The sequence below is a fragment of the Pocillopora verrucosa genome, chromosome 9 (genome assembly GCF_036669915.1).
Source record: "Pocillopora verrucosa isolate sample1 chromosome 9, ASM3666991v2, whole genome shotgun sequence".
Lineage (NCBI taxonomy): Eukaryota > Metazoa > Cnidaria > Anthozoa > Scleractinia > Pocilloporidae > Pocillopora > Pocillopora verrucosa.
The window spans coordinates 7375945-7389854 of NC_089320.1; the positions used below are offsets into that span (position 1 = coordinate 7375945).

A 13910-nucleotide genomic window follows, 5' to 3' on the forward strand; every position below is an offset into this window, starting at 1 on the left:
GAATGAAACGGAGCGAAATATCAAAAAGCGCAATATTAGCGGCTGAGCGAAACGAGGGAAGCCTGGGTCGGGTGACATAGAGAATCTCCCCGAAACTTTCGTGAACAGGGAAAGCAAAACCCGCATTCTTAAGTGCTTTTGAATTTGATGCCATCACTTTTTTATTTCATTTTCGCTTTGTAAACTAATGTCTAAGTGAAGGGAACTTACTTTGCTTCTTTGCACTGAAGTCATTGGCAGTTTTGTTATTTTTATTGAATATTATCCTCGCTACCTTGAATATTTTATATTTACACCTCGTGGACTATTCAAATTGTATGAAACGTATTTCAGTCGACAATGAGTGGAAATCTAGTTTCCTAAAGAAGACTGCGATAATCCGCATACCCTGTGTAAACTCAGCTTCTGAGAAAATATATTTTCACTTGAACAAAACTTTTACGTTGTCTCACTATTTACATGGCGTGACATACGTAACCTATGTTTCTCTACTTCTTGGTTACAGATGTTGATTTATAGAACTGTCAGTAGAAGTCATGTTGGCCGTAGTATTGCGTGACGGAGAGGTCGCGCACTCCTCTGAACGATTAATGAGTCGACACGCCCCACGTTATGTTTAGTGTGGTGCGTGACATGCCGTTACCTTACATGGTCTTACTAGAGCCTCGCAAATGAAACTTCATTTTCGCCGCTTTGTTCAGAGGTTCTTTCCTCGTCAACTGGAATGAAATTGTCACTTTCTAATTCATTGTGCGATTCGTCACCGCTCGATTCGTCATCGCTCGATTCGTCATCGCTCGATTCGTCACCGCTCGATTCGTCATCGCTCGATTCGTCATCGCTCGATTCGTCATCGCTCGATTCGTCATCGCTCGATTCGTCACCGCTCGATTCATCATCGCTCGCTTCGTCACCGCTCGATTCATCACCGTTCGATTCGTCATCGCTCGATTCGTCACCGCTGATTTCTGCTTGTGAGGTAATTAAGCCCTCTTTCTCTCTACGTTCCAATTCTTCAATAGGTATGAAAATTTCTTTCTGTTCTACGCCATCGACGACTGCCCCAGACCCTTCGCCTTTTATGTCGTTATCATCGTCGTCGTCATCGTCATCGTCATCGTCATCGTTATCGTTATCGTCACCAGACCCCGAGCCACCGGGATGGAGACGGGCTTGGTAATCTGTTATAAGAAAAGATAATATAGAAGACTGATATAAAGCAAAAAGAACTACGTCAGTTAAGATATCAATTCTCCTGACTGAATGCAAAGTTTTTGTGAGTCTGTGGTTCTGAGAGTTTCGTTGGAAGCACACAGTGGCTGGTTTAATTTTTGGAATATGTATACCTGATGATATGGACGGGTTTCGTCACGTGATGTAGATAGAAAACGAAATGATCACGTGAAAAGCAAGGAAACAGGCGAGAAAGGGTAAAAAAATGAGGAAGTTACCTTTGTTGCACTTTGATACATCACACATCACATTCCCATTGAAGCAAGAGCTGAAAATAATAAAATAATACAGCCAAGCCAGTCAGATTTAGTCTAACAGTTCCAAAGGATAATCAACTAATAATTTCCGGGTACCTGTGGGCTAAGAAAGCTGAGGAACCGACATTTTACACTTTACACTCAAAATCAGTTTGTATATTCTTTACACTGTTCTTTCCACATTTCCTAAGGTGCTGACAAGGAGAATTTGAACTTTTTTAGCGGTTGATCATTTTCTTTTTTCTCGCGACCTCAATATTTGATTCAGGGGTGATATTGTAGGGATTTTTAACCCGCTGCGAGTTACTCTCAAGGGGTTAACATCTTTCATAAAAAAAAAAGCTATAAAAAGTCACCTGGGGAAAATAGTTAGTCACTTGTGGTTCTAAAGCTCAGCTTGAGCATAGCCTTGTCTTTACAGCTCGCGTCTAGACAAAATCAAATTGGATGCTTACCATTCTTTGCAGCCAAAAGGGATTTTTTCTCCTTCATTTAACACCATGCCACGATAAACACATCCTGTGACAAAAGAAAAATAGCACTAGTTACACGCCCGGATAAGTTAAAAAAAGATAAAATAAAAGGCTACTGAGAAGTTTTGACTTCATAGAATTTTTTTTCTTGTCAGTCATCGTCTTGTCGCCTTGAACGCGAGCGAAATAAGGGGAACACGGAACGCGCAACGTAAACGTTCTAGCGCGCGCATCGCGCATCTTCAACCTTTTTAGCACGTTACGCGCCCCCTCGCTCATCTTAAAAAAGATAACAACGGTCGAGGAAGGGCTATTCCGGCCCACTTAAAGATATGATGGGGTCTGTTAATTTTGTCACTAAGAGAACACTCACATATCTTACCTGATTCTTCCAAGACAGGCGTCACAATCTCTAATTCTGCATTTCCATTGAGTTCTTGTTCAAAAGAAAGAATTAATTATCAGATTAAGTCTTCAAATCAACTGGAAAACACTTAAATACAGGAAGGACTAAAGATTCTGATTTAGTGTATTCCCATGTTACAACTCTTTACACCCTAAGATCAGTATCAATGTTCTCCACAGTCTTTTCTATACATAGCTTTTGGTATTAACATGAATTCGTTAAGCAATCAAAGCTTCCTAGGCTGACGATCATTTCTTTTATTCTCATGATCGTAATTACTGATAAAGCAGTATTACTGTGTGAAGAAATTGGATGTTGATCTTTGTTAGGGTTTAAAAGGTTGCAAATTAAGTCTCGTCTCATAGTTTTCTTTCGTTTTGTCTCATTTTTGTCTTGCATTTTGTATTGTTTGCAAAATGAAGGACTCTTTCAGCGGGTTAAGGGTTAATCTAATGATTACAAGTAAAATCTGCCTGCAAAAAACACAAAAATACTCCTTTTACCTGGAAAACTACCGTCGTCAATCCAGTCAACAACTGTTTAAGAGAAAAGGAAATAGTAAAATTAGCTTAAAGCCTATCTTTCACTATACAATGGAACGAGAGGGTCAGATAGCTGATAATGTTCTGTTTTGTAGTAGCAGCGCTGGAATCCTGGCAAAAAAGGTTTGGCGCGGACATTGAAAAGGATATTTCGATCGATTTGCTCTAAAAGGAAAGTGTTTTTATGTCAACAACCAACCACCACAGAGGAAAAGACGACAAGGAACACCTTTCTAAGACGCGGGAAAACACGGGAAGCCGTTACGTGATTGGTTCGAGAGTTGCGCAAGCCTTTTGAACCAATCACATGAGTAAGAGGAATGGGTGCCTGGATTACTGTTGACACTCAGTTGAACCTTTCCGAAGTGAAGGTACATTTTACGATGTTAAGTTTTTGCAACAAATACAAGACTATAAGGTATAGCGAATAGGTAAGATACGAAATAAAAAAACTGTTCGTACCTGGTTCTGAGGGTACGGGATCCATGCAAACATAGGAGCAGCCATCATAACAACACATTTTATTTCCAACACAGTAGTCATCTCCCAAACAAGAGTCATTACATTGTTCTGATACTTCCATGATATATGGCGGTGGGCATGTCTCCCCATAAAGAGATCTCTTTACTATTTTGTGCTATTTAGAAAAGAAAAAAGGAAACCTCGAGGTTTGCATGTGTAACAGATAGGTATCATTTCCAACAGAGAAGACTAAAGTACTTCAAATCTGCAATTTGAGGCCGAGCCCCTGGGCACGATCAACAGTAGCTTAGTATCCCACGAAAGGCTCACGGAAGAGGAGCCTGCTTAAGATATGAGACTCGTAACCCATATTTTCTCTGGGTCCGCTATTCTGCGAATTTTCAACCCGTCTACTTCCGTTTCATCTCATGTCTGTGAACAGTGATGTAAATATGTAAGTTCATGCGCGCTCAATTATTTTAGGTGTCAGAACACGCAATCATACAAGTTGGCTGTTTTCCATGGGAAATCAATCCGTGAGGTCCATTAAAAATAATATTTTATGAAACACACCGTCAAATGCACGTGTACCAGGTAACACTAGTTGGCTTAACCTCCTTAGATTGACAGGCTTTTGGCCGAATTTCCCACTAAAGCTGAAATATGAGACATGCTAACTCAGACACCTTAGGGTACAACTTCACAGTAATTATTTTTGAGCACGTTTAAGTATGTATTTGCTTGAGTTCATGGCCCTACGTCTAACTACCCGTGTCTTTATGGCCTCTTGCCAACATCTTTGATGTTCCCACGACCTGGGCCTGTTTAGTTTATGTCTTCTGCTTTGGTTATATTTATTCAGACCTCGTCAGTTTTTGCCAAAGTTGCCGTGGACAAAAACAACTCAATCAAAAGTGTTTGTGAAATTTCGTAACATATCCTTTCTTAGTTTATCTTTCAAAGTAATAACAACTTATAAAGCTATATCCTGTCAACAAATAGAAACATCTTGTAATCATATCTATAGGCTATTTTTAAAGTGGGAAAAATGATGTCAAGTTCTTCTTTACTTTTTCTACAGCTTTAAAACGTTTTTCATTCCTTCATAACAAAACTCAGACACAAAACTTGGTATACAAAACAAAGTTCTCGAATCTACTCTCTCGGTTTTCCAAAAAACTGGTAATTTCTCTCTGAGCAAGCTATACAAGAGGAAAGCAATAAAAAAATCACAAAACGCCAAGCGTGCCAAGTCTTGGAGGGGCAACAAATGATGCAGATAATGAAAGAATTTTGGCCAAACGACATTGGTAATAACAGCTGAAAACGTTTAACTGAGATAAAATGTCAATTGCCGGGCTTTTCATAGGCGAACTTGATTAGGTTAAAATATTCGTTGAAATCATTAGATTCCTCAGAGTAATCTTGTAATAAAATGGCTGTTTAATTAAAGTGTTATCTGATTTTTCCAGCTGGAAGAAAGAACCTTTTTTCGGTAAGTATTTCAGATATTACTTATATAACGGAGAGAGAAAATAAGTCAGCTTAGTTTTCAAGTATTTTTGATGCCAAGATTTCCATTGGAAAGTTTTTAAGTACCCAACTTCTTCGGACTTAATTTAAAAAAAAACTCGGAATTTCTCTGTTTACTAAACCAGATGTTTCGTCACCCATTAAACGGTAAAAAATCATGCGGATTTCGCGGCGAAAAAAAAAGAAATGCTCGGCAGTCATCTGGGGAAACGTTCACTGTAACGCAATTAACGATGATTGTTTTCTATGGATCTTTCTATGAGAAAAACACTTGGATTAGCACCAGGCAACATGTCTTTCCCAGGTAAATAAATGTGGGAGTAACATAATCACATTTCCTGCTGTCCGCTGCTTGCAAGCGTAATTCCTGATAAAATCTTGAATTCTTAAACAATCGTTTCGCGAGCTAATTTAGGTGTTGACTAAGCGCTTACAAAATTGCTACCGGCGACTTCTGTTCTTTAAATTCAGTCTACGCCAAAGGTAACATTCTTCTCGAAGAATGTTCTGTTGTTTTTATTGAAAACAGAGCGACATGTTTCCAATTATAACTCGCTACAAGTTCCCAACTAACTCCACTTTGCAGAAGTTTGTAGTAATGACCTTTAATTCTATTTCCCTCAGTGACAAATGACATGGGAGTTGAATTTCAATATTGTTTTAATGCTTGTACTAAGAAACCGCAAAAACTGATTCGCCATTTAGCACATGTGTCCACGAATATCCACACGGGTCAAGACCTAACAAGCTTTGTACTAGATCTACAGAAAGAGCTTCGAAGGAGCCTTTTATACGCTTACAAACTTGTTTATACTCAATGGTGCAATTTTTTTCCGGTGTTTGATGCGTGTGTCGCTTTAGAAAAACAGCACGGGCGACATACACAGCTCATAGTAAACTTTCGAGGTTATTTGTGTAGTGATAAAGCGCCTTTTCGTTTTAAGATCACCAATTTCGTTCCATTAAGTCCAATCAAACGAGTTTAAAGATTCTGGATTCCTTACGTTCATAGCCACTCTTGTACTTAACAAGAGTTGACGCATTTGCCACAGAGATGTTCCGGTGAGACGAAAGGTCATCCGTTCAATTCAATCTCCTATTATGAAAACACGACAGAAAATAAAACACGGTGTCTCATTATCCGTGAGAAAATGGGCAATAAGGGAGACAGTTTATACCAGCTTAGCTAATAATCCATGGCAATTTCATAGCCTAATTAAATTCAGTTATGTAGTCTGTCTAAGCGGACGTTGCACACAATAAAGAATTTGCTAGAATTTATTCCGGGATCGCCAGCAATGGAGCGCCGAATCCTTTCCCTTTCGGATTTCTCGTTTTTTACACCATACGATGTCTTTCCACCTGATAATAGGCTTTTAACGAAAATCAGGGTTGTTGCTTACTCCTTAGACTTTTGTTAAAAGAGGGTAAAACTCAGCTATTTTAAGACTATCGATAATGCGATTTGTAACTGCGTAGCAACAGTGCTGAGTTGAAAGGGCCACGTCTCCCTTACGAGTTTCAGCACAAACGGACGAAGAAAAAAAACTTCATAAACGCTGATTTCCTCTAGTCACGTTTTTCGGTTTTTTCAGTTACTCACAGTACTACTGCTATGAAGTATCTTCATAAAATTGTTGATGGCAAAAATATATGAAGAATTTGAAGTTAATCAAGTTTGTGTTGGACTTACCTTTAAAGATCCCAGACTTCTGGTGTCGCCGAGAGACAACAAGCTGCAGATTGCAAGCAGAGAAACCACAAGCATAACTTGCCTATTCTGCTCCATACTTTATGCTTTGTGAAGAAGTCGCGACCTGTGAAACGATGAGCAAAGTCAGCACTGAAGTGTTTGCCAAACGTGGAACCTTGTGTCTAATACTGATTTTATCTTCGGTTGATAAGCGCTATGTTTCCCTCCCTACGCGCGCGATTACACTGATTATATAGCTGATCTGTTTCAGCATTCGCGGAAAATACGACCCTGTGTCAGGCGACTCGCGCAATTTATACCCTGAGGTGGACTGCGATCTGATCGCATTATCTCTGTGGCATGTGGTGAGTATCCCGTTTCATATTACCCAACCACTCAACACAATATTTGTGAAGCATGTGTCTCACATGGCCTACGCCAGCATCAGCCAAGCGGGATATCAAGAAATACTATCACTTCTGAAGGTTACCAGACCATCGCCTACACTGAAAATTATAAATACACTCGCGCCGTTGTCGATTCTGTGTGAGAAAAAGACACTTTCACAAACCGTGCCGTAGTCGAAATTGCAACCACTTGATCTGTAATATGTCGGTCGATAACTGAGCTTGAAGAGTGCAAAGTTATGTTCACCAAAAGTTGTTTATTTATAACCGATAACGGGCGGGAATTTACACTGTTTTTCAGGCCTCTTTTTTCTGTCCACAGCGTGCCGAAAGACGGACAACTCTGTTTAATTAATGCCGCGATGTGTTGCAAGCCCTCACGCGAACAAAACATCTTAATTTTTGTCTACAATTTTTTGTTGTGTAATATCGTAGGAACGCAGAAAAATTCCAATCTACTTGATTTCTTCAGCATTGCATTCAAGTTGCAAGTGATGTACCCAAACGGAACTGGATATCCCCTTCGCTCTTAAATGTTGATTTTCAACTTAAAATTTCACTGGAAACCCAAAAATGCTCTCAGGCAGAAACGTAATTTTCCCTTGTCTATATTTAGCCGTTATGAATTCCAACCCAACTCTGGAATTTGGTATTTTAATCTTTTGCGCCGCAGTACAGACCGACCCTTGAAGCTCTGATAAGAGCTGAGGAAGGCATGAGCCGGTTACAAACTCCTACGTATGGGTGTTTAACTCCCACCCGACGGATGTCTTAGCTACGACAAAACGATTATCGCTCTACGAAAAAGCCATTAATTGTGAAACAAATCCTTTTACAGGGGAGATCCTTGCAGCAAATTGCCCATCTGGCAGTAAATTGTCTTATGAGTCATGTTTTACGTTTATCTAAATTTGATTAAATTAGTTAATAAATCCTTTTATATTGGTCAATAGTGGTCCAGGAAATTCATGACAACGACTAATTTAGCAATGAAGATGATCTTGGGCGTTTCAACGATAACTAATGACAGCTTTTCGATTCAGCTCTAGCTTAGTGCCACTTTTTTGAAGAGACACCTTACCTCAGTTATACGAAGGACGATTTGTGCTTGAGATTAATAACAATAAATTTATTACCCATGTAGCGCAAAATGCATTTGAATACGATCTAATGATTGGAGAATTGCCCTCCTCAACTGATTAAATTCGTAGTAATTTGGTGCAGCAAAAGTGTGTATGTTGATTTCACACTGCCGGTACATGAATTCGTAGTTTACTTTATAACGAGATAGATAGATAAACTAAGCAGATAACTGGAATTACATGCATTAGATGAGTAATAATTTTTTGAGATCTGTAATTGTTACACAGTTTCATCCCTGAGCACTCCTGCTTGTTCATTCTGGCACTGGAAGTGTGAAAAATTGGCTTGATTTTTTCTCCAGTTTCAAAACGTGCAAAATCTGGTCTCCTGTCAAGATATCCGTACCGAACAGCTCGTTATTGTAACAAGGTGTCAATTGATGATCAAACCGCAACACGTTTTGCATCTTTATCGCACCTTTCATAATCACATAAAGTTAAAATGGAAATACTTATCATGTAAGAAGGAAATTTAGTCATATTGCTCAAAAGATCAACATTTCAAGGAGGTTGTCTCTTTTCTTCCTCGAAAGGAAGATTTTGGCAGACTTCAGTGTAGTGAACATGAAAGATGTCTGCTTGCGCTGACGTAAATTTCTTCCTGAAGGTTGAAATGACTGGCCTTTTGGCAAACAATTCCCAAATCAGTGGGAATACTGGATTGCCAACTCTGATATTCCCGCTCATTCACTGATTGGGCGAAGCGTCCAAGAGAGTTCATGAAATAATTATCAGAACGAGGAAACATTCGTCATGTTTCGACTGAGAGCTGCCAATGAGCACAAAATTTCAAACAGCGGTTGGCAAGACAAAATTCGTGGAAATCGTTAATGAAAACAACTTGATTAGATAGGAAAGCATGTCATTATTGTTTGTGTTTCAGATTTTTACTTTAAGAAGTCAGGTTTTTGAATAGCAGATGATGTTGTCAAACAAAATTTGAGGGCTGTCTTTGCACCCCAAGATATCTGAAGACGTCATTTCCGCAAGCAACTGGTTTCATAGGCTTTTGCAACTTCCTGTCCCAGCCCACAACTACACCGAATGTTTTGGATTCTATTTCTCAACAAAAACATCCGCCTTAGAAGAAATACAAGCATATCATTGTAAAAGGATCATTCAAAGAATTTATAAACTGTAAGCCAAGGTTTTATAATTTCCATAACCTCATAAGAAACCATAGCAGCCGTTTTGTTTATTCAGGTGCTAGGAAAATAACCTTCATCGTAATACTGTAATCCTGACCTGTTTTTATTACTCGTGTCAATTTTGCTTTCTTTGCTTTAATCTCAAGAGGCAGAAAGTGTTTTTCCCCTTTCCAGCCAACAAAATATGCACCTTATACAAAATTATTTTGGAACTGTTCCGATGACAATTCAAAACATGTATATACCACGTGAAAAGGCATGTGCCGCCGCGCAGGCAGAAAGGCCTTAGTGCTCTTTCAGAATTGCTGAGACACACACCAAAAAAAAAAAACGTTGAACTCTGAACAATAAAACATGTATCTTGTCTATCTTTGGCCAACGGAGTGATAATGAGAAATAACTACCCACTTAGGTGATTAGTTATTGTTAATAGTCTTCCATTATGAGATTAAAGCAATTCACTTAAACTGAGGTGCCCTGAATCATATTTTTAACTCTTACCAGGGAATTCATCGCCTTTAATTTGCTTCCACTCTAATAATAAACGCCCATGAATAAAAGTTTCTTGAGTAGTCGAATCATTTTTGCCAATTTGCGGTCGACCGCACCATCCTCTAAAACAATTAGCATTCATAGTTGGAGTTACAAGATAGCCAATATTTTCCTTTAACACCCAAATGAATATGAGGAATGCAGGAAGAGATTACGTAATCAATGTGAAAAAGGCAACGACCCTTCGGGAACGGCAAGATTGACCATATTTAGGCATACTACAGGGAGAACACGCCTCTGATGATCCGCTTATATAACTTTAGACACTAAGGTGAACTTTTATCTTACTCGCGCCACTTGGGTCAATTTTAGGGAAGTCGAGTATTAGCAAAACAACAGTTTTAATCGACAAGGGCAGTAGTATTCTTGTTTAGCGAGTCAGCCACGAGGAAACTTCATGGTAAATTGAAAATTCATGGTGAAAAATTTCGTCAGGCGAAGATCATTGGGATTGCAAAAGAAAGCCTCCAATCTTGAAAACCACCAGGACTCACTTTTGATTAGATAACGGCGAATATATTCTATGAGTTTGGTAGACAGGCTGGGTTGTCCGCGACTGCGTGCCTTTTCCCCATCCATGATCCCAAGGAAATTCCGTTCGTGTTTCTTTCGCTACTTTGTGGTTATTTAACGGTATTACTTTCTCGTTACAAACACCTTGTGAGTTCAAAAGGAACTCATTGAGTCTCAATTCAAGAACAATTTGATTGCAAGAAATGTTCCTCATGTTTCAACAACTCAGCTATTCAATGAACAGTTCGGCGTAAAATCTTCTCTTGAAGGCAGAAACTTAGGGTTTAAAAAATTAAACACACAGGACTGTGATGTTTGGCGGCAGTACACAAAGAGATTTTTAATTCTTTGCTTCCGGCTCAGTTTAACCCAACTCACCAGAAAATACTACAAATGATATTAATTTCAGGCAAACGGAGAGTGGTATAAATAAGTATAAATGGTTAAAAATAAATATTTGTGTGTAGTAAGCTAAGTCCGGCCTCGCACTAGGAGTACTCTCTCCCGTGTTGTAAGGATACTTGGAAAGCATAAATACCTCTAAAAATAGATCCGTAGTAGGAGATTATCACGCATCGTATAATACAAAAACTTTTGTCTGTAATGCTGTCGAGATTTTAAGGACAGGCGTAAAGTTGGCTCTGGTTCAATCGTTTTAGTCGTGAAAAATATTATATCTGGATTAAATTTTGTAAACAGCAAAGTATTATGATCCACTGAATTTGCCATTGTTCTTTCTGAAAATGGGAATTTTCGACTGGGCGCTACTTAGAACAAGGAACTTAAGCATCCAAAGCTTGCGAAAGGAATTTGTGAAATTATAAGAAATGATGATTATAACTAACTTCCTTTCCCAATAATTCGGCAAAACCTTTACAGACATGTTGTTGTCTCTCAGCAAGAATATTGGTGTCCTCTCAAGTCGTAACAACAAACCAAAGACTGGACTTATCGTGATAGCATATATAAGAATCATTCCTGATCAGTTTTGTCAGACCTCCCCAGAGATACCAACCATGTTTGCGGCAAACTTAAAAACTTTGAACCCGTTATCAACGAGACAATCTTAATCTGAGCTTTCAAAGCAAATATTTAATGAATACAGGTCCGACAAGGAGCGTAATTAAGTTCAGAAAAATATGTATAAGAGCATTCATTTGTTCAAGGAGTGGTTTAAATGCGTTAGATTACCGTATTTCGCCATAGTTCATGTCGTCCCGACTAGACCATAGAGCGGCTGACAAACAACCTCTGGCCTCTCTTCACAAAAGCTTTATCCTTCCTTGTCATTCTCGACAGCATCTTGAAAGCCAAAGAGTTATTTGAAAGAAAATACTCGACGAAGATCACACACTACTTCCCAAAGACAAACAATGACGCACTTCAATTATTATAAATCTTCAAATATTGACCCTTCATATTGTTATACAACAAATGTAAGTATTCAAGAATGGGATTACGATAAATTACGCGTAGGTGGGCTGAAATCGAAGAGAATCCTTTTACAAGGTCTAAACACCTTATCAAGGACAAATACCAGACATTAAAAAATTTTCTTGGATGTTGTCAGACCAAAATTAATTAGATGATCGGAAATGAATGACAATTAACCACGGATAAGATATGGAGATTTCAGTTGGACAATAACTTTTGGTATTACAACAATCTTTTAAGAGTAATATCAAATGATAACAACCCTTCATTACATGCAACAGAGGAAATATAGGCGTGATAGAGATGCTGTTGATGCCTTGGCGCGAAAAACATCAAGATTTTGGGATATCATGAAATGACTTGAATCTAAGTAGAATCATAAGCTTAAGCAAGCTTTGAAGAGTGATCAACATGGAGCAATCGCGCATCCTGTTTTGACCATTCTAACTTGTGGAACGTTTGTCGCAGTTCTATCCAGAAAAATAAAACGTGCGGGATTTGGAAAGTTTTCGGTAAAATAATGAGGCCTCATACTTCGCGTGGTCTACGGATATAACAAACGCCTTTAGCTGAGCCCAGGCCTTCCACTAGGGACGGGGTTGCATTTCCAAGCTCCGCGCCTGGTTACTGGATACCTGAGAATAGGAAAATCGCGAGAGAGGACGAGGATTTATCGACCTCATAATGAATAGCACGTGGCAGGTAATTGCATTTCGTGGAAGCCTTTAACTCAATAAATAATGGCTTGGCTTGTTCGATATGCAAATGAGTAAAACCGATCATCACAATCATCTCTTCGTGCAAGCTAATTTTTAAGATCATACAGTTCAAAGAAACCACGTCAATTGTTGGTTCATGTTGAAAACAAATCTGAATATCTCAGACGAAAAGAAGAAAACAGACAATATCAAGATCCGAGTGTTTTCAATGATACATCATTTTCCTGTGTGCTCCACATTTTATTTAAGTAAATTAAATTCTCTATATCCTTACCACACTCTTCAGAGGAACTGTCCTAAAATGGACGGTATCGTCAAAAAACATGGAAGGAAAGTGTCATTCATCAGACATTTTCACCCGAAAACGGACGCCAGTGTCCAAAATGGCACCCGTCCGAAAAGGGGCGCAGTTGTCCAAAATCTAACAGTTGCGTTGCAAAACAGAAGAAACGGTCAGAAATCAAACTTTCCAATCCAAAACAGACACAATTGTCCGAAAAATAACATTCCAAGCACACCTTAGTTTGCAGGTGTGGGCCTGGTTGACAAATTTTTAATGCCTGACACATCGAGCGAAGGTGATCTTGGACCAACTTACACTATCATAATTTTTTCGCTGCCAAAATAACTCGGATTAATTTGAACACGATTTTAAGACCCATCTCCCATGCTGAAAGAACTTTTTGTGAATTATAACTCCGTTGGCGAAGGAGAAGTGAACCCATAAGCATCAAAGTGGTGGCTAGGGCTATCTGATAAAGAGACTTCTTATGTTGATGTGGTAAACAATACCGAATCAGACCGATGGCCATTTATACTTTCCGGCTTCACGAATACTTCGTTTAGGTGTTAAAAAATGAAATAAGGCAGTAGGTAACACTGGAGACTCATCAGTAGAACTAACCTTAATTAATTAGTCAAACGCAGAGAATCCCAGCTTCAGTAATCTGGCCATTGGCATCAACAGACTTGTATTGTAAACACCACTGGCGGGCACGAGCCGATGAAATTGCACGCAACAGATTCGAGAGGAAAAAAGCTTTTCATTTAATCTTTGACACAAATTAATTAGGAGATGAACAGCTGGTGCAAAACCGCAGAGTAAAAATAACTTGCGACCCTAATGTAAACAAACAGAGCAAAAATACGTGTAGGAATGTATTTCTTGTGGCTGACTTCCATGGCATCTTTCTTGTCGACTCAGTTGCGCGTCCGGCAATGTAGAGAGAGAATTTGTCAATGGAAAACAGCTTTAACATTCTCTGACACGGTATAAATTTGACATTTTCATCTCAAGGGTAACTTAAACTATGGAAAAAAGCTTCAGTCTTAGAGACACTTGGAAGAGAGCCATGACCAAAATGATGTCACTCTTCACAGACGTGCCGAAATGTTA

General features: G+C 39.0%; 1 protein-coding gene across 2 annotated transcripts; it reads right to left on the reverse strand.

Moving 5' to 3' along the window:
- Positions 1-230: 230 nt before the first annotated feature.
- On the reverse strand, positions 231-13575 carry LOC131773991 (uncharacterized). Of its 2 annotated transcripts, none has more exons than XM_059089984.2 (8): positions 13419-13575; positions 6600-6723; positions 3374-3548; positions 2873-2905; positions 2346-2399; positions 1946-2009; positions 1452-1501; positions 231-1181 (listed from the first exon to the last, which is right to left on the reverse strand). In XM_059089984.2, exons 2-8 carry the CDS (start codon positions 6693-6695, stop codon positions 658-660), a joined length of 996 nt encoding a protein of 331 aa, XP_058945967.2. In that variant the 5' UTR covers positions 6696-6723; positions 13419-13575; the 3' UTR covers positions 231-657. The 2 variants fall into 2 exon arrangements, with proteins under 2 accessions (XP_058945967.2, XP_066028289.1); XM_066172192.1 differs by lacking the exon at positions 13419-13575 and adding an exon at positions 11553-11651.
- Between the last annotated feature and the right edge of the window lie 335 nt (positions 13576-13910).